This window comes from Dasypus novemcinctus, chromosome 9 (assembly GCF_030445035.2).
Source record: "Dasypus novemcinctus isolate mDasNov1 chromosome 9, mDasNov1.1.hap2, whole genome shotgun sequence".
NCBI classification, from domain to species: domain Eukaryota; kingdom Metazoa; phylum Chordata; class Mammalia; order Cingulata; family Dasypodidae; genus Dasypus; species Dasypus novemcinctus.
In genome coordinates this window covers 122,771,833-122,792,665 of record NC_080681.1, presented here as the reverse complement: position 1 = coordinate 122,792,665, position 20,833 = coordinate 122,771,833, and the positions used below count along the sequence as shown (strand labels likewise).

The window sequence follows — 20,833 nt, the reverse complement described above, 5'->3', positions numbered from 1 at the left end:
CCATTCCTGGGCAGGCTGCACTTTCTTTCATGCTGGGCGGCTCTCCTTACGGGGTGCACTGCTTGCGCGTGGGGCTCCCCTATGCGGAGGACACCCCTGCGTGGCAGGGCACTCCTTGCCTGCATCAGCACTGTGCATGGGCCAGCTCCACACGGGTCAAGGAGGCCCAGGGTTTGAACTGCGGACCTCCCATGTGGTAGACGGACGCCCTAACCACTGGGCCAAGTCCGTTTCCCGTCACTGCTATAACTTTTGACACATGAAACATCCCTAAACATTGCACCCCGGGAGTCTTAATTTTTGACCAAGTACAAGAGCTAATGAAAAGTTATAGCAGAATAAAATGTTGTAGTGTAACTTCTATTCTTGGAGTTGGAAATTTCCATGCCAGAAATTCAGAAACAAAGTCTTCTGAGTCCTGGGACTTATCCCTGTGAACCAATGTATGTGGGAAGCCTCTTTCAGATCACTAACTGCCTGCAGTCACCAAGAACAGATGCTAGCACAGGATTCTCAAATTAGTGTCTCGGCCATGCCAACAGGTCCCTAATGGCCGGGCGTGGCCTGATGGGTGCAGAGTGCAGCCCCATTGATAAGGGTGGTGGAGCAGGGGAATCATCAGTTGTTTCCAAGACACTCTGATCTTTTTTAAAAAAAAGATCTGGGTAAGCAGATGTGGCTTGAGCAATTGAGCTCCCGCCTGCCACATGGGAAGTCCTGGGTTTGGTTCCTGGTGCCTACAGAAGAGGATGAGCAAGACAGCGAGCTAACACAGTGGGCAGGTGCATTGAGCTGATGCAACAAGATGATGCAACAAGGACACACAAAGAGGAAAGACGATGAAAGATACAACAAAGCAGGGAGCTGAGGTGGCTCAAGCGATTGACTGCCTCTCTCCCACATGGGAGGTCTTGGGTTCGGTCCTGGTACCTCCTAAAGAGAAGACAAGCAGACACAGAGAGCACACAGCAAATGGACACAGAGAGCAGACAGTGCAAACAATGAGATGGGGGGTGGGTAATAAATCTTAAAAAAAAAAAAAGATCTGCTTTAAAAAAGAAAAGAAACATTAAAAGATCAGTTGCAATGGTGACAAAAGAATTTCTGAAATATCTGCTATAATGGTTTGTTTAAACTAGGAGAAAAGAAGACAATAAATCTATAAAGATTTAGTCTAGGGAAATACACGTGCTCCTTTGTTGTTATGTCTGATCTCAGAAGTGGGGTTTTTAGTTGGTTCCACATAGGAGAATTTCTTGACGTCTATACTTAGGAAATTTTCTACCTGAAATGTAAGGCTACATTTGATGAGTTTCTACTCAGTTGTGGGTAATAACTCACACCGTGGTTGGAAAGCACTTTGCAAAATAGAAAATGCTTCTATACCTATGCTGAGTCGTGCTCTTCACTTAGCAGTAGCTCTTGAAAGTAGTTCTCCCACAAATCCCTGGTGAAAGGGCTTCTCTTCCTTCCCCAGTGTGGAACGCTTAATAGAGAAGTTGCCATCTCTTTGTCCTAGCTGGAGCCCACATGCAGGAGGAAGCAGAGCCATCCTTTAGTAACACCCTCCGACCTGCGCGCACTGGCTTCAGCGCAGCCGTGTTGAAGTTTGGCAAATGGTCTCATACTCCTCAAATGTGGGTGCTTTTTCTCCAAGTCCTGAGCATTTGGATTTCAGAGCACATATTCTGGTCCTCCAGCCCTCCCAGTGGACACCTCATCACCACCTTCCATCCCTTTACACCCCTTACCTAAGTCTGACAACCAGCTACCAGCTGTGCCCCACCTGCCTTCTTCGTGAAAGTTCCCAGACTTTCACCTCCCCTTGTCTGGGTTTCCCTGGTCTAGGCAGCTTTGGTTGCCCTGCAGCATCACTCTTCTTTTTCCCCATTGCCAGTTTCTTCTGGTTCTGCCCATTGCCCTCCCTTCTGCCCTTGCATTTCAGTTCTGGGAGAAATTGACTTCATTTGATTCCTATATTGAGAAAACTCATTCTAAGGACACAAGGCTTAATTTAGGAAGAGACGGAGACGACCTCTTTCCACAGCGTCGGAATACCCATGTATTATCCCTTAGTAAAAGGGCCAAGCGTCCCAGAAATCTGTTGTCGATTTTTGTCTAGTTTCTCTTATAATTTTAAAATTTTATTCATTTATGTATGAATGGGCAATCCATTCACCTGGTTTGAAATGTTCATAGTTCAGAAAAATGTGTAGTAAAAAGCTCTCCTTCCACTTTTCCCTGGAAGCCACCAGTGTTATCAATTTTTTCCACATTTTAATCTTACAACTTTTAAAGTAAATTTTTGAAAATGTTGTTATGGAAACATTATAGCATCATTAACAAAACTAAATAAAAGAACCAAAAAGTTCTTCATCCCAACAGATCACATTGCTTTGATTTATCCACATTTCCTACTCGTCCTTGTCCTTGTTCAGGCATAATTTTTACATGATTGTAATTGCAGTCTCTTAACTTTTTCAAATATTTCATCCATTTACGGTGTTTGCTTAGAGGTTTCCAAAACCCGGAGATGACAGAGAGAAAGTTGGTGAGCCGAATTTGAGAGATTGCTAAAGAATTACCCAAAGTACATACCCACTCCTTACACCCATCCTGCTTCTTGTAGAAATACCTGCTCCCCCTTATCGTGGGTGGCAGAGAGGACAGGAAGCAACTCGAGAGGATGGAGGCGAGTCTCTCGGAGCTGAGTGGCAGCGTGGCTCAGACAGGTAAAGATTAATGACTCCATCACGTCACCCCTCAAAGCCTTCTCCGAGCAGCCCCCTTCTTTGCCCCCTCCCCTCTCCTCTCCGTCTCCACTTTATGTGGTGACTTCATTTATCTGCTCTGAGAATCTGTTCACATTTGCAAATGAAGCCGCCGTCATTTCGGTTTAATTTGAAATTGCTTGTTTACTGTCGGCGCGGCCTCAATTAATTATGTTTTTACGGAAAGGCTCCCAACCTCAGAATATTAATAAGGGGAATAAAATGACAGCCTTTCTAAGGGCTGTAAAGTTCATTTTTAATTTCTGCTTCTATGAGGTTTTCAGGGGGGTTTTTTCAGTGATTTTCCCCCTTCCCTCCAAGAATCCAAAGCAGGGTCAAGAGAGTCTGTAATTACTGTGGCTCCCGTAACCCCAGCCACCTCCTCTGTTAGCGACTCCACGGGGCCGTGTTCATTACCTGGTGCCTGATGATGGCCCAGATTAGCTGGGACCTGTGGCGCTGGAGGTGGCTTTTCTCCTTTATAAACTTGTTTACTGCTAGATAGGGGCTATGATTTAAAAGCCCGAGGCAAGCAAGAGAACCCCCTGTCCCAAGCAGGAATCTGCCACTCTGGAACATGTTTGGGAAGCCCTGGGAAGTCATCTGGCTCGTCTGCTCTGCTCTGCTCTGCTGGAGTCCGTTTCTGGGAGCCCCATCAAAGTCACATGACCCCGGGCAGCTCTGGCAGCCTCGGGGTGGGCTGTGCTAGGCTAGAAAGAGCAGTGATGGAAACAGGATTTGCAGTTTTTAAACTCTCCTAGATGCCCGCATATCACAGAGACCTGACACTCATCTCTCCCAGGACTGGAGGCTTCGCACAAATTCCCCAAGGACATTGCGAGGCCTGTGGATGAGCGATGCAGACATTACAGAAGTTGAGAGAGCTGAGGAAATCATAACCTGACATAATTAGAGGGGAGAGGTTTTGGACGGATATACTGTTGACCATGGACAACTACACAATAGAAAGATAAAGTGGAAATACTAGAGGTTAGATACAGTGCAGGTAGATTACCCAGAGTGCAGATAAATTAAATGGATTGCAAGGGGTGGAGGTGGGGCATCTGCAGATAAATTAGATGTAGCAGGAATAGGGGCAGTGTGGACAGAGAGAAGGAAAAATCTGTGTATCAATTTAACAGAGCTATCGCCACTTTTTCCCTCGCAGTGACTCAGTTACAGACGACGTTAGCCTCTGTCCAGGAGCTGCTGATACAGCAGCAGCAGAAAGTCCAGGAGCTCGTCCACGAACAGGCCACCGCCAAGGTACTTGTCTGTGATCCCATCATGCCCCACCCCCACCCCCACAGATCTGAATCTGCCCTGCAGGGCTCTTTCTGCTTGTCCTTGTGCCTGCTCTCCTTGGGGTCTGACTTTGTCTCCCACCTGCCATCCAGGCCGCTTTCTCACACCACTTATACATTGGGGCTGGCACTGCCCTGGCAGAGAAAGGAGGCCGTACTTTCTGTCCCTGCTTCACCACGAACAGGAGGGGAAAAAAGCAACTCTCTGCCTTACATAGCCACTTTCCTGCTGTGTAGACATGGGACAGCCTCCCCTGCAAGTTAGGTTCCAGGATGCAGTGATTCCAGAAAACAGAGAGGGAGAAGCTTGGCTGTAGTTAGTTTACCAACACCTGCCCTGTCCAGGATGCACTGGACTGAGCTCTCCTGCGAGGCACAGGGCCTCTAGCCCAGGATTTGTGTACTTGGGGGACCACTGTCAACTGCAGTGACCTCCAAGCCTTTCTTTGCAAGTCAGAAGCAATCGTGGCAATACCTTCCCCTCAGATTCTAGAGCAAGCCGCCCGGGTTAAAATCCTGCCCTGCTACTTACTGGCTGTGTGATGGCAGGTAGGTTACTCACCATCTGTAAAATGGAGTGACAGTGGTACCTGCCTGATTGGGTCGTTTACTTGCTTAGAGCAGCTCCCCAGGAATGCAGACTCCTGGCCATGGGTCTGTGGTAAGCCAGGGGTCAGGCTTGGGGCACTGGTGCCACCTGGGGCGTGAGGCAGAGTAAGGTGACTTCAGTTAGAAGCCATCACAGGCTGTTCCTTCATCACCCAGCCCTGCTGATGAGTTTGCATTCTTGCTCTTACTGTTACTTGGGGGACAATCTGTTTTTCTCACATGTATAAGTTGAATATCAACCTTTTTTAATTAGAGAAGTTGTAGGTTTACAGAAAAATCATGTATAAAATACAATTTTGATACACCCCCCTATTATCACACCTTGCATTAGTGTGATATGTTTTTGCAGTTGATGAAAGAAGATTCGTTTAATTGTCCTGTTAAAACTCTAGTCCATGGTTCCCTTCAGGTTCACTGTGCTTAGGCTGTGTGCCTTCTCTGACCGTCCCCAGGGCCTCTGGCCTCTGGGCTCCAGGCCCTCACTGGTGCTGTCTTGGGCAGGCCAGGCTTAGGAGAGAGTGGTCCAGTGGCTCCAGGATGCACCACTGTCCTCCGCCCTCCGTCCCTTCCTCCTGTACCAGGGGCTGGATAGGTGCAGCTTTCTGGCTGCTTTCATGCAGCCTGTGGAATAAAGGGTCTCACTTGGAGCTGCTGTCCTGGGGAAAGCCCACTTTATTGCTCATCCGAGATTGAAGTCAATGCTCAAAACTTTTGCATGTGCAAAAACCAGTAAAATAGGAATCTTTCTATCCCCATGGAATGTAGGTGCCTCTTTCTGTAGAGGAGCCCTGAGAACCCCCTCCCCAATAGCCCATCCCACACACAGAGGCTGTGCCCACACTTCCTCCGCGATGACTCTGGTTGTCAGCGGCCACCTCCAGCCCTGTGCATGCTCCCTACAGGTGGCCAACCCATAAAGCAGCTGGAAAAGCCAGTTTATGGTCCTGGCCCCACTTGCCTCTATTATCTTTTGGAACTGTAGCCTGCCAATGGCCAGAAGCCATTCCGGAAATTGGAAAACCGTTTTCAGACCTTAAAGCATTAAGATTAAGACCACGTGTTGCATTCTAAGAAGAAAGGGGCATGCAGTTCTGCTTGGTGGTTTAGAGCGGCCCATGAGGCTTCTTGGCCCGGTTGTTTTGATGGGTCTTTCCCTACCTGCCCCAGTCCTGTCCGTTTTCCCCCATACTGAAGTGGAGCCACTGGTTTGGTAGCTAAACCCCACGTATGTGAGGGCTTTGGTTACCCCATAAACCAAAGAGTAGAGCTGTGTTTTCTCAGCTGTAATGTAAGTTTTTATTTCTGGCTTCCAAACTCCTCCTGGAGTACTGTAAAAAATTAAAAAGAAGAACTTTAAGTAATTAAAAAACCTACATAAAACTAAAGGCTGTGAATTTTCTGCAACTGTTTTTTAAAGAGACTGGCTAAAAAGCCCCAGATGTCAGATTTTATATCTAAATCCTAGGCATCTGGCACCATATGCGTTTGGAAATTTGAGTCCTTTGTAGGCTGGTGAGTGGAAATTGCTCCCTTGTTAATGGGCTGCTGTAGCTTTCAAGGTCTCGGAGAAGCCAGAAAAGTGGCTTCTGGATCCTTGCTGTCTGGTGGTCTGGAGGGGGTACCTCAAGGGGATGTGTGTGAGGGCGGCAGGCATGGCTCATTCTGAGGCTGCCCGGGCCTTCCTTCCGGAGACCTGCAGCCCCCTCTGAGGGGCTGCTCATCACAGAGATGTGCCTGGCTGCTTGCTGCAGCCCCCCCCCCCAGCCCAGCCCCCTCGCCCAAGGCCAGGCTTCTCTGAGCCAGCCTGTGGACAGGCAGCAGAGAGGAGGGAGCATCCGGGGACCCCCTCTTCCAGCCCGGAGTCTTCCCGTCGTCTCAGGAACTTGCGGCTTAGGTTCTCTGTCAGCCTGGGGATGGCAGTGTCAGGGAAGTGGGAACCCTGCCTTGTTAATCTCTTACCTGAGGACAACTGAGCCTGACTCCCCTTGGAGTCTCCAGCACCCACACCTGAGGCCATGACGTTGGAAATTGCCTCATAAACTCCCCTCGGTCAACTCAACCTGCCACTGGGGGGCTACTGTTCTGGCTGTCCTCTTCACCATCTATCCTGATAAGATTTGCTAAAATAAAGATATGGTTCTCTAAAGTTTATTTGGAAAGATGATGCCAAATTCAAAGGGGAAAGGTGTGCATCAAAGGCTGGGGCTTGTCAGAGCTGGGCATGGCTGGCTTCTTCCCTGGGTCGTCTTCAGGGCAGGAGTTGAAGTTCAGTCACAGGGACAGCTTCTCTCTCTGTGGAGCCTGCAGAGTCATCCCGAAAGAAGGGCTGCGGGGCGGTTGGCCCCTCTTGGAGTTGTGGCTTGGCAGATGGCAGGTGAGGTCTGGAGGGGTCCCCTGTGGGCCCGGCCTGCGGGGCAGATGCCAGGGGTCACAGTGCACTGACAGAAGGTGACTGGGCAAAGTCCGTCTAGCCTGGTAGTGAGGCTCGAGCTGAGGAGATGGGGCGGGCAGGTGCCAGAGGCCGATGGCATCCCTGCCAGCCACTTGTCGACCTTCCAGGACTCTTTGTTTTTGTTTTTTATTTTTGTTACTTTTCTTTTGTTTTTTTCTTCTTTTTGTTTTTTTATTTTTCTTCCAGGACTCTTTGTGTGTGGTGGTAACTTTTTTGGTGTGTGGAGGGGGTCGGGGTGCAGATGGTATTTCTTTTATTATTTGCTGGTTTAATGGAACCCAGAAGGAGGGAGGAGAGTTCCCATCACACAGCCCCAGTGTTTACCGGCTGCTGCCTCTCTGCCCACGCCCTCCCCGGGTCGTTTGGAAGCAAACCCCGTTGACCTCAGTGGTGTCTCTGCGGGGCTCTGGGCTCTGTGGTTGCTGGGGTTTTGTTTTGTGTAACCCTCCCGCCTTAAAAACGCTCCAGCCCCGTGCCCCTAACACTGTGATACCCACACAGCCGGAGTTGTGTGACTATTTGTTGAAAGGGTGCCATCATTTAAACAGAGAGGGACAGGCGGGCAGACTCCCAGTGGGCAGTGGGAGAACCTGCTCCAGGGGCCGTCAGGTTGGTGCCCGGGCCACAGAGTGTGCTGGGGCTCCGAGCGGTACTGAGGCCGCAGTCCCCAGCCACACTGGCTGGCCGAGCGCTGCCAGCTGGAGGGAGGGCCATCTTGATCTGGGCTCTCCTTTGTTTCCTCTTTCAGGCCACCACATCTACCAACTGGATCCTGGAGTCCCAGAATATCAATGAACTCAAGTCGGAGATTAACTCCCTGAAAGGACTTCTTTTAAATCGGTAGGGAGGAGAGAAGGGCCCGGGAGGGGGCTCTGCAGTCTGGCCTGGTAGTCGTGGTGAGAGCACTTCTCCCCATGGAGCCCCAGTCTAGCCCCAGTTCAGACCTTGAGTTTGGGTGTCTTTTGGACGTCTACTTTCCCTCCCAGCAGGCGCCTCCCCTCTCCAGGGGTGACAGTCTGAATGGGGTGGAGGGTGGGGCGGAGAGACATACCACCAAAATTTTTTGAGATGTAAATGTAGAAGCCCCCAAAAAGCAGGGCCTTCTGAGCAGAGATTTCCCGGTTTGGTCCCAGGGAAGGTCCCTCCTGAGGGTCAGGAGGTCTTTGTGCCCTGTAGTTTGAAGAGGTCCCTGATTCCCAGCAGGGGTGTAACCCAGTCCCTGCCTCCCCCGCCCCCCACCTTGCTGTCCCTCTGCAGAGACAGCCCCTCCCTTGAGCCCTTCAGAGGGGGGCATTGTCACCAGCACAGCCCTGAATGTAGGGTAGCCATCCTGGCCTGGTGCTGAAATGGCACGGCCCGGGTCCCTGGACCCTCCCGACCCGACTGGCTCAGGCTGGCCTCGCTGGTGCTTATTCTTCTGCTGGGCCAGGGTCCGTGGGGGCATCCAGGAGGGGCCCTTCAGGGAGGTGGGAGCGTGATGGAGGGATTTGGAGGGGTCTTGTGGCCCCAACTGGAGGACCCAATTGTTCAAGCTGCCCACTTCCCAGACCTCCCTGAAGAAAAAACAATGTGGCCTTAAATGAGCTGTGACTGAGCTTGGGGAAGGGCAAGAGGGTCGTCAGTAGGAGACCCCAGTGTTTTCCCCACACGGGGAGATCCGTGCTCTTGGGGCTGGGCAGACAGAGCAGGCCATTGGGTAAGTTTGGAGCCAAGAAGTTTGCAAATGCGGTCTCTTGGTAACGTTTTGATGCTGGTGAATAATGCAAGCACTAGCTCGTGTCTACGCACTGAAGTGAGGGCTGAGGCGCAGGAGCCGTTTCCGAGACCAGTGCTGATGGGATAGTAGGCCGCCACGTTAAGGGCTGGGGATTGGGGCTCTTGGCCCAGGCAGAGTTGGGCCCCCCTGTGGCAGAGCTTGATTTCCAAGCCATTGCCAAGCAGACCTGCCCTCTCAGCTCCTGGAATTGCCTTGGGTTTGGGCTCACTGCCGGCCCAGGGCAGAACTGACTAGCTGTTCTAAGGTTGAGTTCGGAGGTTTTCCAGCCAAGTGCACCGACGTTTCCTTTTGGTTTGATGTTTCTGACCCCATGGCCAACCCCCAGCCCCCAGCCCCTTCTGCCCAGGTAAAGGGTTGAGGTCCTGAGGTTTTGAGGTCCCCGTCCCAGGCCTGGCTCCCCACCCTCTCCTTATCCTCTGGTCACGGGGTGGAGGCTGAGGGCAGCGGTGGATCGGGAGGAGGCAAGCTTCCGGGCCTCGCCCAGCCCGAGGAGGGGCTGGCGGGTGGGCCTCCTGAGCGGCGCCGGTGCGTGGGCAGCTCTTTGAGGCCACTGGGCTCTCAGCTGCACCTCAGCAACCAGGAATCTTCGTTACTGAACCGAGGGGGAGGGTGGGGGGAGTGCAGCACTGTCCCCAGCCTCATGGCCCCTGCTAGGGCTCGTGGGGTGCAGCCCACCATTGCCGAGCTGCTCGGGATGCCTCTCTCACCAACCTCTGCCCTTCTTCTCCCTCCCCTCACACCCCCTCTGCCAGGAGGCAGTTTCCCCCTTCCCCATCAGCCCCCAAGATCCCCTCCTGGCAGATCCCTGTGAAGTCGCCGTCTCCCTCCAGCCCCGCTGCGGGGAACCACCACAGCAGTAGTGACATCTCGCCCGTCAGTAATGAGTCCGCGGTGTCCTCGCCCGTGAAGGAGAGCCACAGCCCCGAGGGCTCCACAGCCACCTACCACCTGCTGGGCCCGCAGGAGGAAGGCGAGGGGCTGGTGGACGTCAAGGGCCAGGTGAGGATGGAAGTGCAGGGCGAGGAGGAGAAGCGGGAGGACAAGGAGGACGAGGAGGATGAGGAGGACGACGATGTGAGCCACGTGGACGAGGAGGACTGCCTGGGCGTGCAGAGGGAGGACCGCCGGGGTGGGGACGGGCAGATCAACGAGCAGGTGGAGAAGCTGCGGCGGCCCGAAGGGGCCAGCAACGAGAACGAGCGGGACTAGGGCCCACCCTGCCCTCTGTGCGTGGGGGTCTGGTGGCGGCCCTGTGCCTGCAGCTCAGGGTGGCATTGCGCCGGGTTGGGGCAGAGCAGTCCTCAGCCTCTGCGGGCGGTCCCCACTGCGGCCCCCAGGCAGCCTGGTTCCAGCTCTCCGACCCTGCGTATGGGATCACATTTCTGTCTTCCCCCTGAACGCCAGCCCCAACCCTCCCACCCCACTACTTCCTCAGCTCAGCCCAAACCAGACCCAGACCCACCCCTGACCTGGTTCTCAGGTCAGGCCGAAGGCTCCGAGGCCTCTGGGCGCAAGCTCCTGGCTCCGGCCTCCTCTCTCCCGGACAGCTTGTCCAGGGTTTACTCGCCCAATGTCGTTGCCTCAGTGCCGTGCATGACAAGAGGTAGCTTTGTTACCTGACTCCCCGTCCCTCAGTGGAGAAGGGGCTGCCGCTGGTCTGGGGTCTGCCGCCCACCTCCCTCCCTGGGCCCCAGCCCTGAGCTGGGCCCCGTGGCACCTTAACTCGCTCTGCACCATGACCCCTTGGCCGTCCTGCTGTGTCTCGAGGCGGGAGCCCCGGACCCACTTCCCTGGGTGCAGGCCGGCCAGGTCCCACCCGACCAAGGCCGCCCCGTGCCCTGCCGCCGCCCCCTGGAGGAGTGATACCCACTGCGCCCCGGCCGGCCGCAGGGCCTGGCACCATTCTCATGCCCACACGGGGCTTCCTGACTGACAGCCGTCTGTCCTTCCCACCAAGAAACACATGCTCATTTGTGTGATTATGTATAGACTTCAGACTGTGAGATATGAATGTACATAATTGTAATAAACACGAGTGCCACTATTTAACTCCCGCCTGTGGCTCCCTGTCTGCTCATCCCCATCCCCAGGGGGCGGGTGGCAGCCAGGGCCGCGGGGCTGGGGGCAGGGGCGGCGGCAGCTCCTCCTCCCTGCAGCCGTCCTTCTCCCCTGCGACTTGCCGGCTCCTCACCCCCGGGCGCCTGGTCCCAAGTGTCTGCTGAAGGGCGCCCGGTGCCTGATGGCAGCAGCGGGGCCTCGTCTTCTGTATATAGACCTGACGCCCGGGTGATGAGCTCCATTCCTTAAATGGACGAGCACTGCCCAGGAGAGCGCGCGCCTCCTCTCTGCCTCCTCCCGTCTCCCTTTAACCTTCACAGAGCATTTGGCTGAACGAGAGGCGGAGCGGCCGGTGCTGGGAGCTCCCTCAGGCCCCACACGCTGTGACCAGGTGCAGGGACAAAGGGCACCGTGGAGTCTGTGTGCTGTGTAGACGCAGCCGGCTGCAGAGGGTGCAGCACGGGTTGTGCCTCCTGGCAGCGCCTGCGCCTGGCCTGCAAGTCACCATCTTGCCCAGACGCCCCCTTGGCCCCGGGGAGGGAACCCAGCCCACATGGCTGGCGCAGTGGGCACCTTGGCTCTGGGGCTGTTTTGCCCAGAAAACATTCCGCCTCCCCTTACCACTCTTAGAGCTTTCTAGGTCCGGCTACACCCTCCTCCTTGCAGCAAACCTTCCCTGACAGAGTCGGGCCAGAGGGGAGCGGCTGTGGGGTCCCCTTCCTAACCGGGAGTGCCCAGCCCTCCTGGCCTGGCCTCTGGCCCTCAGGTCTTGTGTGGCCATGACCTTCCTCCAGGCGTTTGTCCAGCCACAGCTCGCGTGTCCTCCTTCCCCAGCTTCCTTGCTGTCCCTGGAGTAGCCCCAGGGGCTACTTACCTGGCCTGGGCGGGCGGCCCTGCTCTCCCAGGGGCCCTGTGGTATCCCCTTGTCCACAGACCTGGGCAAACAGGCACTGGGCCAGCTCCAAAGCCCAGGCCCAGCCAGGCCCAACCTCTGGGGGCTGGTGCCCGGGGTGCTCCCTGCCTCCGCGTCGTGCTGCAGCCCCTACCCCGGCAGTGGGCACACCGGGTCCTGAGCAGGACGCGTCCAGAGAGCCACCCCCTTAGTCTGGTACCCACTGGCCAGCACTGACTTTTTAAAGGTTCCTCCCCCAAGGGAGGCCCGGGGCGCTCGAAGCCAGCTCTTGAGCTCGTCAGCACTGACCGGAGGCTGCCCTGCCGGCCGCTCTTTGGGGCCTCTCGAGCCACCTCAGCTCCAGCCTCCACGTCTCCCTCTTGAGCTGGGACCACCACAGGGGAGACGGGCGGGGGTGAGCAGACGCATCGCAGGGTGACTCTTCCAGCCTGGGGTCAGCAGACTTGCCGGGTCCCTGGGACTCACGTGCAGGGAGAGGGGGCAGAAACCCGGGGCCCAGGGCCTTTTGCCCCCGCGGGTCCTGAGCGCCCAATTCAGCTTTAGAGTGCGGAAAGTCTGGCATGATTTCAGGGAGAGAAAAACCCCTCCCCAAAACGGCGTGAGCGCTGCCTAATAAAGGCAGCTGCTGGACGGAGGGAAAACAGCCCTTTGAAAAAAAAAGCCTTTCATTAGAAAAATAATGCATTTCATCCAAATAAGGTAAAAATATTTGGAATGGGGCAGAAGTGAGCAGCAGGCAGCGCCTGTCAGGCCCTTTCTGGAAAGGAGACGATTATTAAACTCAATGACAATGTATTTTAGTAAAGCGCCTTTAGAAAAGAAAGGGCCCGAGCTCCCGAGGCCCCGGGGTGCTGTCCAGGGCTCCCCTGGTGGAGCGAGCGGCAGCCGCTCCCGCTGCACCGGGCTCCCTGGTTCTACCTTTGGGCAGGGGAGTCCTGCTTGGCAGCGAGGGAGAGGGGCCCTGGCTGGGCCAGCCCCGTGTTCTCAGTGCGGGGAGCACAGCAGGTGGCGGGGACATCCCCGGGGCTGCTGTTCGGTCCGTCCGTCCACCTGTCCACCTGCCTCCTTCAGGAGGGACCGAGAAGCCCTTTGGTTCCTGCAGCCCGTGCTCCAGGACCCCAGTGGGAAGAGGGTCGTGCTTGGGGGGGCATGGACAGCGGGCTGCGCTTGTCCCCAAACATGGTGATTCCTTTTTCAAGTGGTGGGAGAAGTCCAGATGGCACGTTTCAATATCCGTCAACCTGGAAGGGAAGGAAGAGAACTGCCCATACCTGACCCTGCCCTGTCCTGCCCCTGCCCTGCCCTGCCCCCTGTCCTCTGTCCTGCCCCTGCCCTGTCCTGCCCCTGCACCTGCCCTGCCCCCTGCCCTACCCCCTATCCCGGCCCTTGGCCCTGCCCTGCCCTGCCCCCTGTCCTCTGTCCTGCCCCTGCCTTGCCCCTGCCCCTGCACCTGCCCTGCCCCCTGCCCTACCCCCTATCCCGGCCCTTGGCCCTGCCCTGCCCCTGTCCCCTGCCCTGCCCCCGCCCCTACCCCCACCCCTGCCCCTGCAGTGGTACCTGCGTGCACCTGCGGCCCCCCTCCCACCCTCTCTCTCCTTTGAGAAGAACGGGACGTGCCTCTCCACGGGCTCCGGGCCCTGCCTGGCTGGCCGGGGCCGTGTCGGGGCCGTGTCGTCCCTCGGCGCCCACACCCGGTGGCGGTGGAGTGCTCCCGCCCCCGGCCCGCCCTGGCCCGGCCCAGGAGACGTCCTCTGACACCCATCCTCAGGAGTGGCCTTAATCCTCAGTGCTGCTTCATCTGTTTGTTCAAAATCGTTTCTGCCAAGGCACCCCCGGAAGGCAAGGCTCCAGGCCCTGCAGGCCACGCGGGCAGGGCGGGCGCTCACCCAGGCTCCGGCCTCGGGACTGCTGCCCGGCTCCCCCGTCCCCTGCTGCCCTGTGCCCTGTGCCCCCAGGCCTGGTGCCCTGCCCTGCCCCTGTACGCTGCGGAGGTGTTTCCTTGCAGCCAGGTACCACCTGGGCGGATGCTCCGCCTCTCGCACGCAGGAGCTGGCCACGCCAGCCCTTGGAAACCCGCGTGGTCACGGGCGTGGGAGGGCCCTGCGCCCCTGGGGGCAGCTGCTCGCTCTCCCCGCACGCGCCCCTCCCGGCCGGGTCTGCGCCGCAGCCCCATGGGGTCCCGCTCTTCTCCCTGCCCCTCTCTTTAAGGTGAAGCCAGTTTGAACCACCTCAGCGTGGCTGTGTGACTTTCACTTGGATCATGAACAATCCTGTAATAGTTTACCTTCACCCAGGACTTTAAAGTTCATGTTCTTTTAGAAGAATAGATGAGGTTTACTCTAACTTCACAAGGGGGGTCCCTCGGGCCTTTCTTGCTCCGTGGCCAGCCCTGAGGCTCTTCGTTCCAGCCACAGGCCAGGCTGGACCCGCCTCTGCAGCTCAGGTGCGGCCCTCGGCCCCGCCCCGCAGCCCGGGCAGGATGGTCCAGGGGTGCCTTACAGCCCTGGGTGCGCCCCTCGGGCCCAGGGAGGCGGCAGGCAGGGGAGGGGCCCGGGGCCGGGTGCTCTCGGGGCCCGGCGGGCTTGCCTTGGCCGCGGTGTCTCCCTCGGTGGCGTGCGGCTCGGGCCAAGCAGCTGGGTTGGCTGCTCCTGAGCTGGCTCTGGGCTTCCTGGGAGCCCGCATCCTGTCTGCGCCCCCCCAGGAGGGTGGGGTAACTCCTCCCAGCGCGGGTGGGACAGGCCTGGCCCCCGTGCAGGCCAGGCGCGGTCCCCACGGTTCCAGCCCGTCTGAGGGGCCCGTCTGGGGGCTCGGGGCGCTGGCACTTCCCACCCCCACCCTCTGCCCTGGCGCTGGGGTTGGGGCCAGCTCTCCTGGGGAGGCTGCCCAGAGAGGGGCTGCCTTGCCACTGTGGGTCCGGGCGGGCTTGAACGCCGAAGCCCGGCTCCCATGGGTGACTCAAGCTGCTGGAAGCCCCAAGCCGGGCCAGGTCTGTGGGAGGTGGGCAGCCACCGAGCTCAGCCAGGAGCCTGTGCAGCTGGTTCTGGCTCTTTCCAACAGGTTACAAAACTCTTGAATTTGCCCCAGTTTGGGTGTAGGAGCATCACACCACCACAGCTAATTAAATCCCAGGATGAAAACATGTTTTACTGCTTTTCCTCCTGAGCCTAACAAGCCACAGGGAGTGTCGCGGGCCCACTCCACACCCTGGGGTGGGGCGCCACCCGCTGCAGCAGCTCTCCGCCACCCAGGCTCCTTTCCCAACTCCCGGCCTGCTGAGGACGGATGGGCTCGTCTCTCTGCCTTGGTCTGGGCAGCGCCTGGCACCTGGGAGCACCGGGCCCAAATGGGAGTCACCCCATGTGTGCGGCCTCACGTCCCCCGAGGCTCTCCTGAGGGGGTCGCCTGAGGCCCAGCACACTCAGTGGCTCTGGGCCTGGGCCCTGCTTGACCAGGTCTAGCTTGGCAGCTGGCAATGCCCTTGGCTAGACCCGGCCTCCTGTCCACCATGGGAGCAGGCGGAGGGGGCAGCCCTGGGGGGCCTGGCCGAGGTCAGCAAATGGCCCTAGCCTCCCACCCCCTCCCCGAGCTTCCGGAGTCCCTAAGAAGCAGCCGAAGCCAGAGCCCCTGGGAGCTGGGAGAGGGGCCCTACTGCCCCCCAAAGCCCCCGCGGGCTCCGCTACCCAAGCCGGCGCCCGGGGGGAGCCCCGCGGCCCGCCCCCCCCCCCCCCCCCCGGCCGAGGTGGGTCCCGGCCTCCCGCCTCCCCAGGCCCCACGGGAGGGCCTCCGAGCACACCAGGGCCTGCGAAGCTCCAATAATGGTTTTAATTTGTTGAACTTGTGTTTTATCCCATAAATTAGTCACTGTTTTATTTAACAGAATCAAGATATCCACAAACAATAGGCGAGTTCCAACTTGAACATTTTAATAAGACAGAAAAAAGTGTATATTTTCGTGTCTGTTACAAACATATTTATGTAAATAGCCTGTGGGCTGCGTTCCAGGAGGAGAGGGAAGGGAGGGGCCTGCCGTGCGGGGGCTGGGGGAGACGCGCCGCGTTTGCGGTGGGAATTGCTGGGGCCGGGAGCGGCTCCTGCCCGAGGGCCACCCGTGGCCCCCACTTCCCTTACCTGGCCATGCCTCCCCGCCTTCTCTTACCTGGCTGTCCCCCCCCCCCCCACTTTCCCTTACCTGGCTGTGGCCCCCACTTCCCTTACCTGGTCATGCCTCCCCGCCTTCTCTTACCTGGCTGTGCCCCCCCCACCTTCCCTTACCTGGCCGTGGTCCCCACTTCCCATACCTGGCCATGTCTCCCCACCTTCCCTTACCTGGCCATGTCTCCCCACCTTCCCTTACCTGGCCATGTCCCCCTCCCCCAGGCTCAGAGGCTGCTGCCCGAGGCTCTTGGGCCCTTTCCCCGTCAGGAAGGTGAGGATTCCGAGATGCGCCTCCAAGGGGACGCCACAGTGGACCCCCTGCGCCCTCCCTGAGGCACCACAGAGCCTCTGCCCATCAGCTCTGGGCAGGACTGGCAAGACGATGGACATGAGAAAATGGGCCACCAGGAGAAGAGGGCAGGGGGTCACGCCCCAGCTCCGAGGGGGTGAGGCGGCCTGCCTCCGGCCAGTCCTAGCGGGAGCCCCCAGCCATGGTGCCAGTGGCTCCAGACCTGGGAATCGCCCCCCTCTGGCTCTGCCACCTCGTGTTCCAGGCGGGAGCAGTGCCAGCATCCGGATTGGATCCGGGTACGCGCCGTTCCCAGCCTGGACAGGTCCCTGCAGGAAGGAGGAAGACGAGGGAGGAGGCAGAGGGCTGTCCCTGCCAAGCGCCTGCCCAGGCGCCCCGGCAGGCAGGAGGGCTGGGGTCCTGGGGCGGCCCTCAAGCCTTTGCCCGAAGCCCGAAGCCCCCGCGCCAGCCGGCTTGCCTCTCAGGGTGGTGGTCCCTGTGCTTTGCGCAAGGGTGCTGAGCAGGGCGGGGGGAGAGGCCCGGCCTGTCCTCAGCAGCCCCAGGGCGCCTGGCCTGGTGCCCAGGGGCAAAAGTTCTGCCCCTCTTCCCTGCCAGGGGTGGCACTTGGGGCGGGCTGTTTGTGCCACCTCACTGCTTGGACATGTGATTTTTTAAATTTCAAAGATAACTTGATAGATTTTTTTCCAGTTTTTATTGAGTGAAAATGTCAAACCTTGCATCAGTCATGCAAAAAAAAAATCAAATAAATAAAACACATATATTAAATTTCTAATAGCACTAAATTCAAGTGGAAAAATATTCAGTTCTTAATAACGCAGGTGCCGAGGAGACCAGATTCAAGTAATCAGAGCACACACTGTTCAGTTCCGTTTTCACTTTCTGCATTTTTTTTTGTCTCAAAACCTCTCTATATATCTCTATATATCTATATATGTATATACATATAGATATATACACACACATATGTGCATACATGTTACTTTATATTTATATATATACACATACATAGTTATAAAACATTAAAAACAGCATTGGTGGATCAAGCATTGTTTTCCCCACTGAAAGTAAATAAAACAAAAATTACACGTTAAAATTCAAAATGAGCTAGCAATGGCTTATAGTCCTAGTGTGCAATACGAAGGTTACAAAAGGCTAGACTTCGCACTGTCGGTATCTTCTTTTCTTTTCTTTTTTTTTTTTGTTTGATTTTGCTACATTGAAAAACGTTTTTGTGTTTTGTTTTGTTTTCCTTTATAGAGCTCCTTCCACAGACGCCGCGTCCTGCCGTAGCTCACACAGTCTGGGCGAGTGCTCGGCAGCAGCACGTGGTGCCCACGGAGCGCAGGCGGCTCCCATAGGCTGTTCTAGAAAGCGCTTTCTTTTGCTGGCGAATCAGGGCGGCTTGTCCGACCTCCCCCCTTGCCTGCTCCCCCTCCAGCTCGGCTGGTCCTGGCTTTCTGGCTGTGGGCAGCCAAGAGGACAGAAGAAAGAAAGAAGGAAAAAGTCAACCTCTGCCCCCCCCCCCCCCCCCGGGCCAGGCTTTCCTCGGGGACCCCTGGGGAGGGGGCTCTGCCTGACAGCCCCCCCCAAGGCCACCTGGGCCTGTTCTCTCCCCGGGACCAGCTGGTGGCCACGGAGTGGGGAGAACAGGCAAAGGAGGGGCCGGCGGCTGGGCTGTCCCCTGGTCCCCGTGGACCTCGGAGCCGCTGGCCAGGTGGGGGCTGGCCAGGTGGGTCCCCCGCCCCAGCGCCCATGACTTCCTCGACTCCAGGAAGGGGATGGGGGATGGAGAAGGGAACCAAATCTGGGTGGGGTGCACTAGCAAAGAAGCATCCCAAACAAAAGAATAAAACAAACTGAAAAAAAAACAAACAAAACCTATGAAGCCACACACATAACCAAGAGAGAAAAACTCAAATGTTAAATTAACTACACGCTTGTATTAACAGGAAGAGTCCTTTTTTTCTTGTCTCTACAAAATTCAAGTTAAAAGTTGGAATCACGCAGCTCCCATCAGTGCTAGTGTGAACACGGCCAGCCTCAAACTGGTAAGGCCTCTAGCGAGAGGGCGCCGCAGGCCTGCGGGCGCGCCCAGGGCCCTCCGCCTCGGGGCTGTCTCGAGCAGGTCTCTGCTCTCACCACCCACCTGCTTTTATTTTTTTTTTTTAATTTTTAAAAAATCTTTTGTTCTACGGAGAATAACCTTTACAGGAAAAATACTGTACAACTTTCTTGTATTTTTCCCCCATTTTGAATGTTAAGCCCCAACAGTCCCAACCTTCCAGACTGCACCACCAGGTGAGAGCCCCTGCCCCCCAGCACCCCGCCGGCCCCGTGTCCCTTTCGGGACGCGGCCTCGGTTTCCCTGGGGTGCTGGGAGTTGCTAACGGGGACAAGTGGGGGCTCCTTCCTTAGCCCAGCCCTCGGGGAGCAGACGCCAGAGCCGGGCAACCTCGGTGCTCCCAGCCCCCCCCCCCTCCCCGCTACTTCCCTGGGGCCGCCTCCTCGGTCCCCTGTAGTGTCACCCTGTAGTGTCACCTGGCCTGCTGCCCGCCCTCCCCCTGGGCAGGGGGGACGGGCTCGGCTGCCTTCCCGGGGCCCTGCCAGATGCTCTGGCGCTTAGCAGGTGGGGGGTCCCAGGCCTGAGCAATGCGGGAGCGCGCGGGCGCGGGCGGCGGGGGTCGAGCGGCGGTAGGAGCTGCGCCCCGCCCGGCCCCTCGGGGACCCCTGCGCCTCGTTCCCACCCCGGACAAGAGCACCTTCTATTTCCCTGAAGAAGACCCCCGCCTCCGGCTAGGAAAGGGTCCCGGCGCGGCCTCGGGCCTTCGGGCCGCGGGGCTGCGCGCCTTCCGCGCGGGGCTGCGGGCGGCGGCCCCGGGAGCACCAGAGCGAGGCCTCCTGCCTCTGTCCTGAGACGGACGCGGGGTCCGGAAGCACCGGCGGGGCCGGGGGGCGGCGGGCGAGGGCGGGAGCCCCGGGCCCCGCGCGCGACGCCGGCCCGGGGTGGAGGGGACAGCTAGCTCTGTACAGAGGGACGCTTTACATATAAATAGCATTTCTTTAAAAATGAATAACAATAATAATAATAGAAGAACGCGGTGCGCCCCGGCCGCCGCGCTCCTTCCCCGGCGCTTGCGGCCACGTCCGGCGGCGCGGGGCGCGCGGGGGGCGCGCGGGGGGCGCGCGCTCACTCCAGGCGCCCGCGCGCGGGGCCGGCTACGGCGAGGCGGCGGCCGGGGGCGCGGGGCCGGGGGCGGCGGGGCCGGCGGCCGCCAGCTCGGGGGTCCGCGTGCGCGTGCCCGCCGGCGCCTCGGACAGCGACTCCTCCGAGTCCGTGCGCAGGTCCTCGTCGTCGTCGTCCTCGTCGTCGTCGTCCTCGTCGTCGTCGTCGTCGTCGTCGTCGTCCTCCTCCTCCTCCTCGTTGAGCTCCAGCTCCTCCTCCTCGTCCTCCTGCGAGGACTCCCCGGCCGGGCCGGGCGCGGCGGGGCCGTCCCGAGGACGCGCGGGCGCGGCGTCGGGCGGGCCGGGGTCGCCCGCGTCGCCGAGCCCCAGGCCCAGGCCGGCCGCGGGCACGAGCAGCGGCGGCGCGCGGGGCTCGGCGCCCGGCGGGAGCGAGCCGTCGGGGCCGAGCGCGGCGGGCGCGGGGCCCTCGGGCGGCCCGGCGGGGGGCTCGCCGCGCTCCTGCTTCTCGTGCTTGCGCTTGTGCGAGTCCATCTGCGACATGCCCACGACCGTGTGGCGGCAGCCCGGGAAGGCGCAGTGGAAGTGCGAGCACTTGAGGCGGTACTTGCAGTCGGCCGCGGCGCAGTCGGCGCTCGAGCTGAACTGGCGGAAGCCCGCGGCGCTGATCACGTCCTGCTTGCCGTGGTGCTTGCGGTGCGCCGTGACCTTGGTGCTGTCGGTGCAGCGGAAGCGGCAGCGCAGGCAGTGGAAGTGCGTGCTGGTGCCCGAGAAGGGGCAGTCGGCGAAGTGGCAGCTGAGCGACGCCTTGAAGCGCTTGAAGTCGTCCAGCACGAGGTTGTCCACGCGGTCGTGGTGCTGCGCGTGCTTGTACATGTGCGTGCGCCCGCAGAACTTGTAGCCGCAGTTCTCGCGCGTGCAGTGGTAGTGGGTGACCTTGAGCGAGAACTGGCAGGCCGCGTCCTTGCAGTCCTCGTAGAGGTCGAAGCGCCGGAAGCCCTCCAGCATCATACCCTCGTCCAGCATCTTGCGCGAGGCCGCCGTCTTGCGCCGCTTGCCGAACGGCGACATGTCCTCGATGATCCAGAAGCGCTTCTTGGCGCCCGAGGCCGTGGGCATGGAGATGGTGTTCCCTGGGGGAGGGGCGGGGTGTCAGTGCAGAAGGCGCCCCCTCCCCGGAGCGCGGCCGCCCAGGGACCCGGGGCCTGGCACGGTGGCCAGGGGGCAGCATTGGTGGTCACCTTGGCCGCTGGGCTCTGGGGCTCCCCCTCCACTCACCCACGCCCCCCCCCAGGCAGGGAGCC

The 20,833-nt window shown here is 58.6% G+C and overlaps 2 protein-coding genes and 1 long non-coding RNA gene across 7 annotated transcripts in view; 1 reads left to right on the top strand and 2 right to left on the bottom strand.

The window, feature by feature from the left end:
* PEX14 (peroxisomal biogenesis factor 14) overlaps positions 1–10,962 on the top strand; it is a 178,607-nt gene extending 167,645 nt beyond the window's left edge. For both annotated transcript variants that reach the window (XM_058304432.1, XM_012530397.2), the window contains 4 exons: positions 2,630–2,732; positions 3,940–4,037; positions 7,885–7,976; positions 9,666–10,962. In XM_058304432.1, coding sequence (XP_058160415.1) covers positions 2,630–2,732; positions 3,940–4,037; positions 7,885–7,976; positions 9,666–10,122 — 750 coding nt within the window. In that variant the 3' untranslated portion in view covers positions 10,123–10,962. The remainder of the gene's footprint in view (positions 1–2,629; positions 2,733–3,939; positions 4,038–7,884; positions 7,977–9,665) is intronic.
* Positions 10,963–12,531: 1,569 nt separating this feature from the next.
* LOC139439707 (uncharacterized) lies at positions 12,532–13,767 on the bottom strand. The gene is made up of 2 exons (XR_011649757.1): positions 13,442–13,767; positions 12,532–13,125 (listed from the first exon to the last, which is right to left on the bottom strand). It is a non-coding gene; the product is annotated as an uncharacterized lncRNA (long non-coding RNA).
* A 3,256-nt stretch (positions 13,768–17,023) lies between these two features.
* CASZ1 (castor zinc finger 1) overlaps positions 17,024–20,833 on the bottom strand; it is a 145,083-nt gene continuing 141,273 nt past the window's right edge. For all 4 annotated transcript variants that reach the window (XM_071217789.1, XM_071217790.1, XM_071217788.1 and 1 more), the window contains one exon: positions 17,024–20,662. In XM_071217789.1, coding sequence (XP_071073890.1) covers positions 19,566–20,662 — 1,097 coding nt within the window. In that variant the 3' untranslated portion in view covers positions 17,024–19,565. The remainder of the gene's footprint in view (positions 20,663–20,833) is intronic.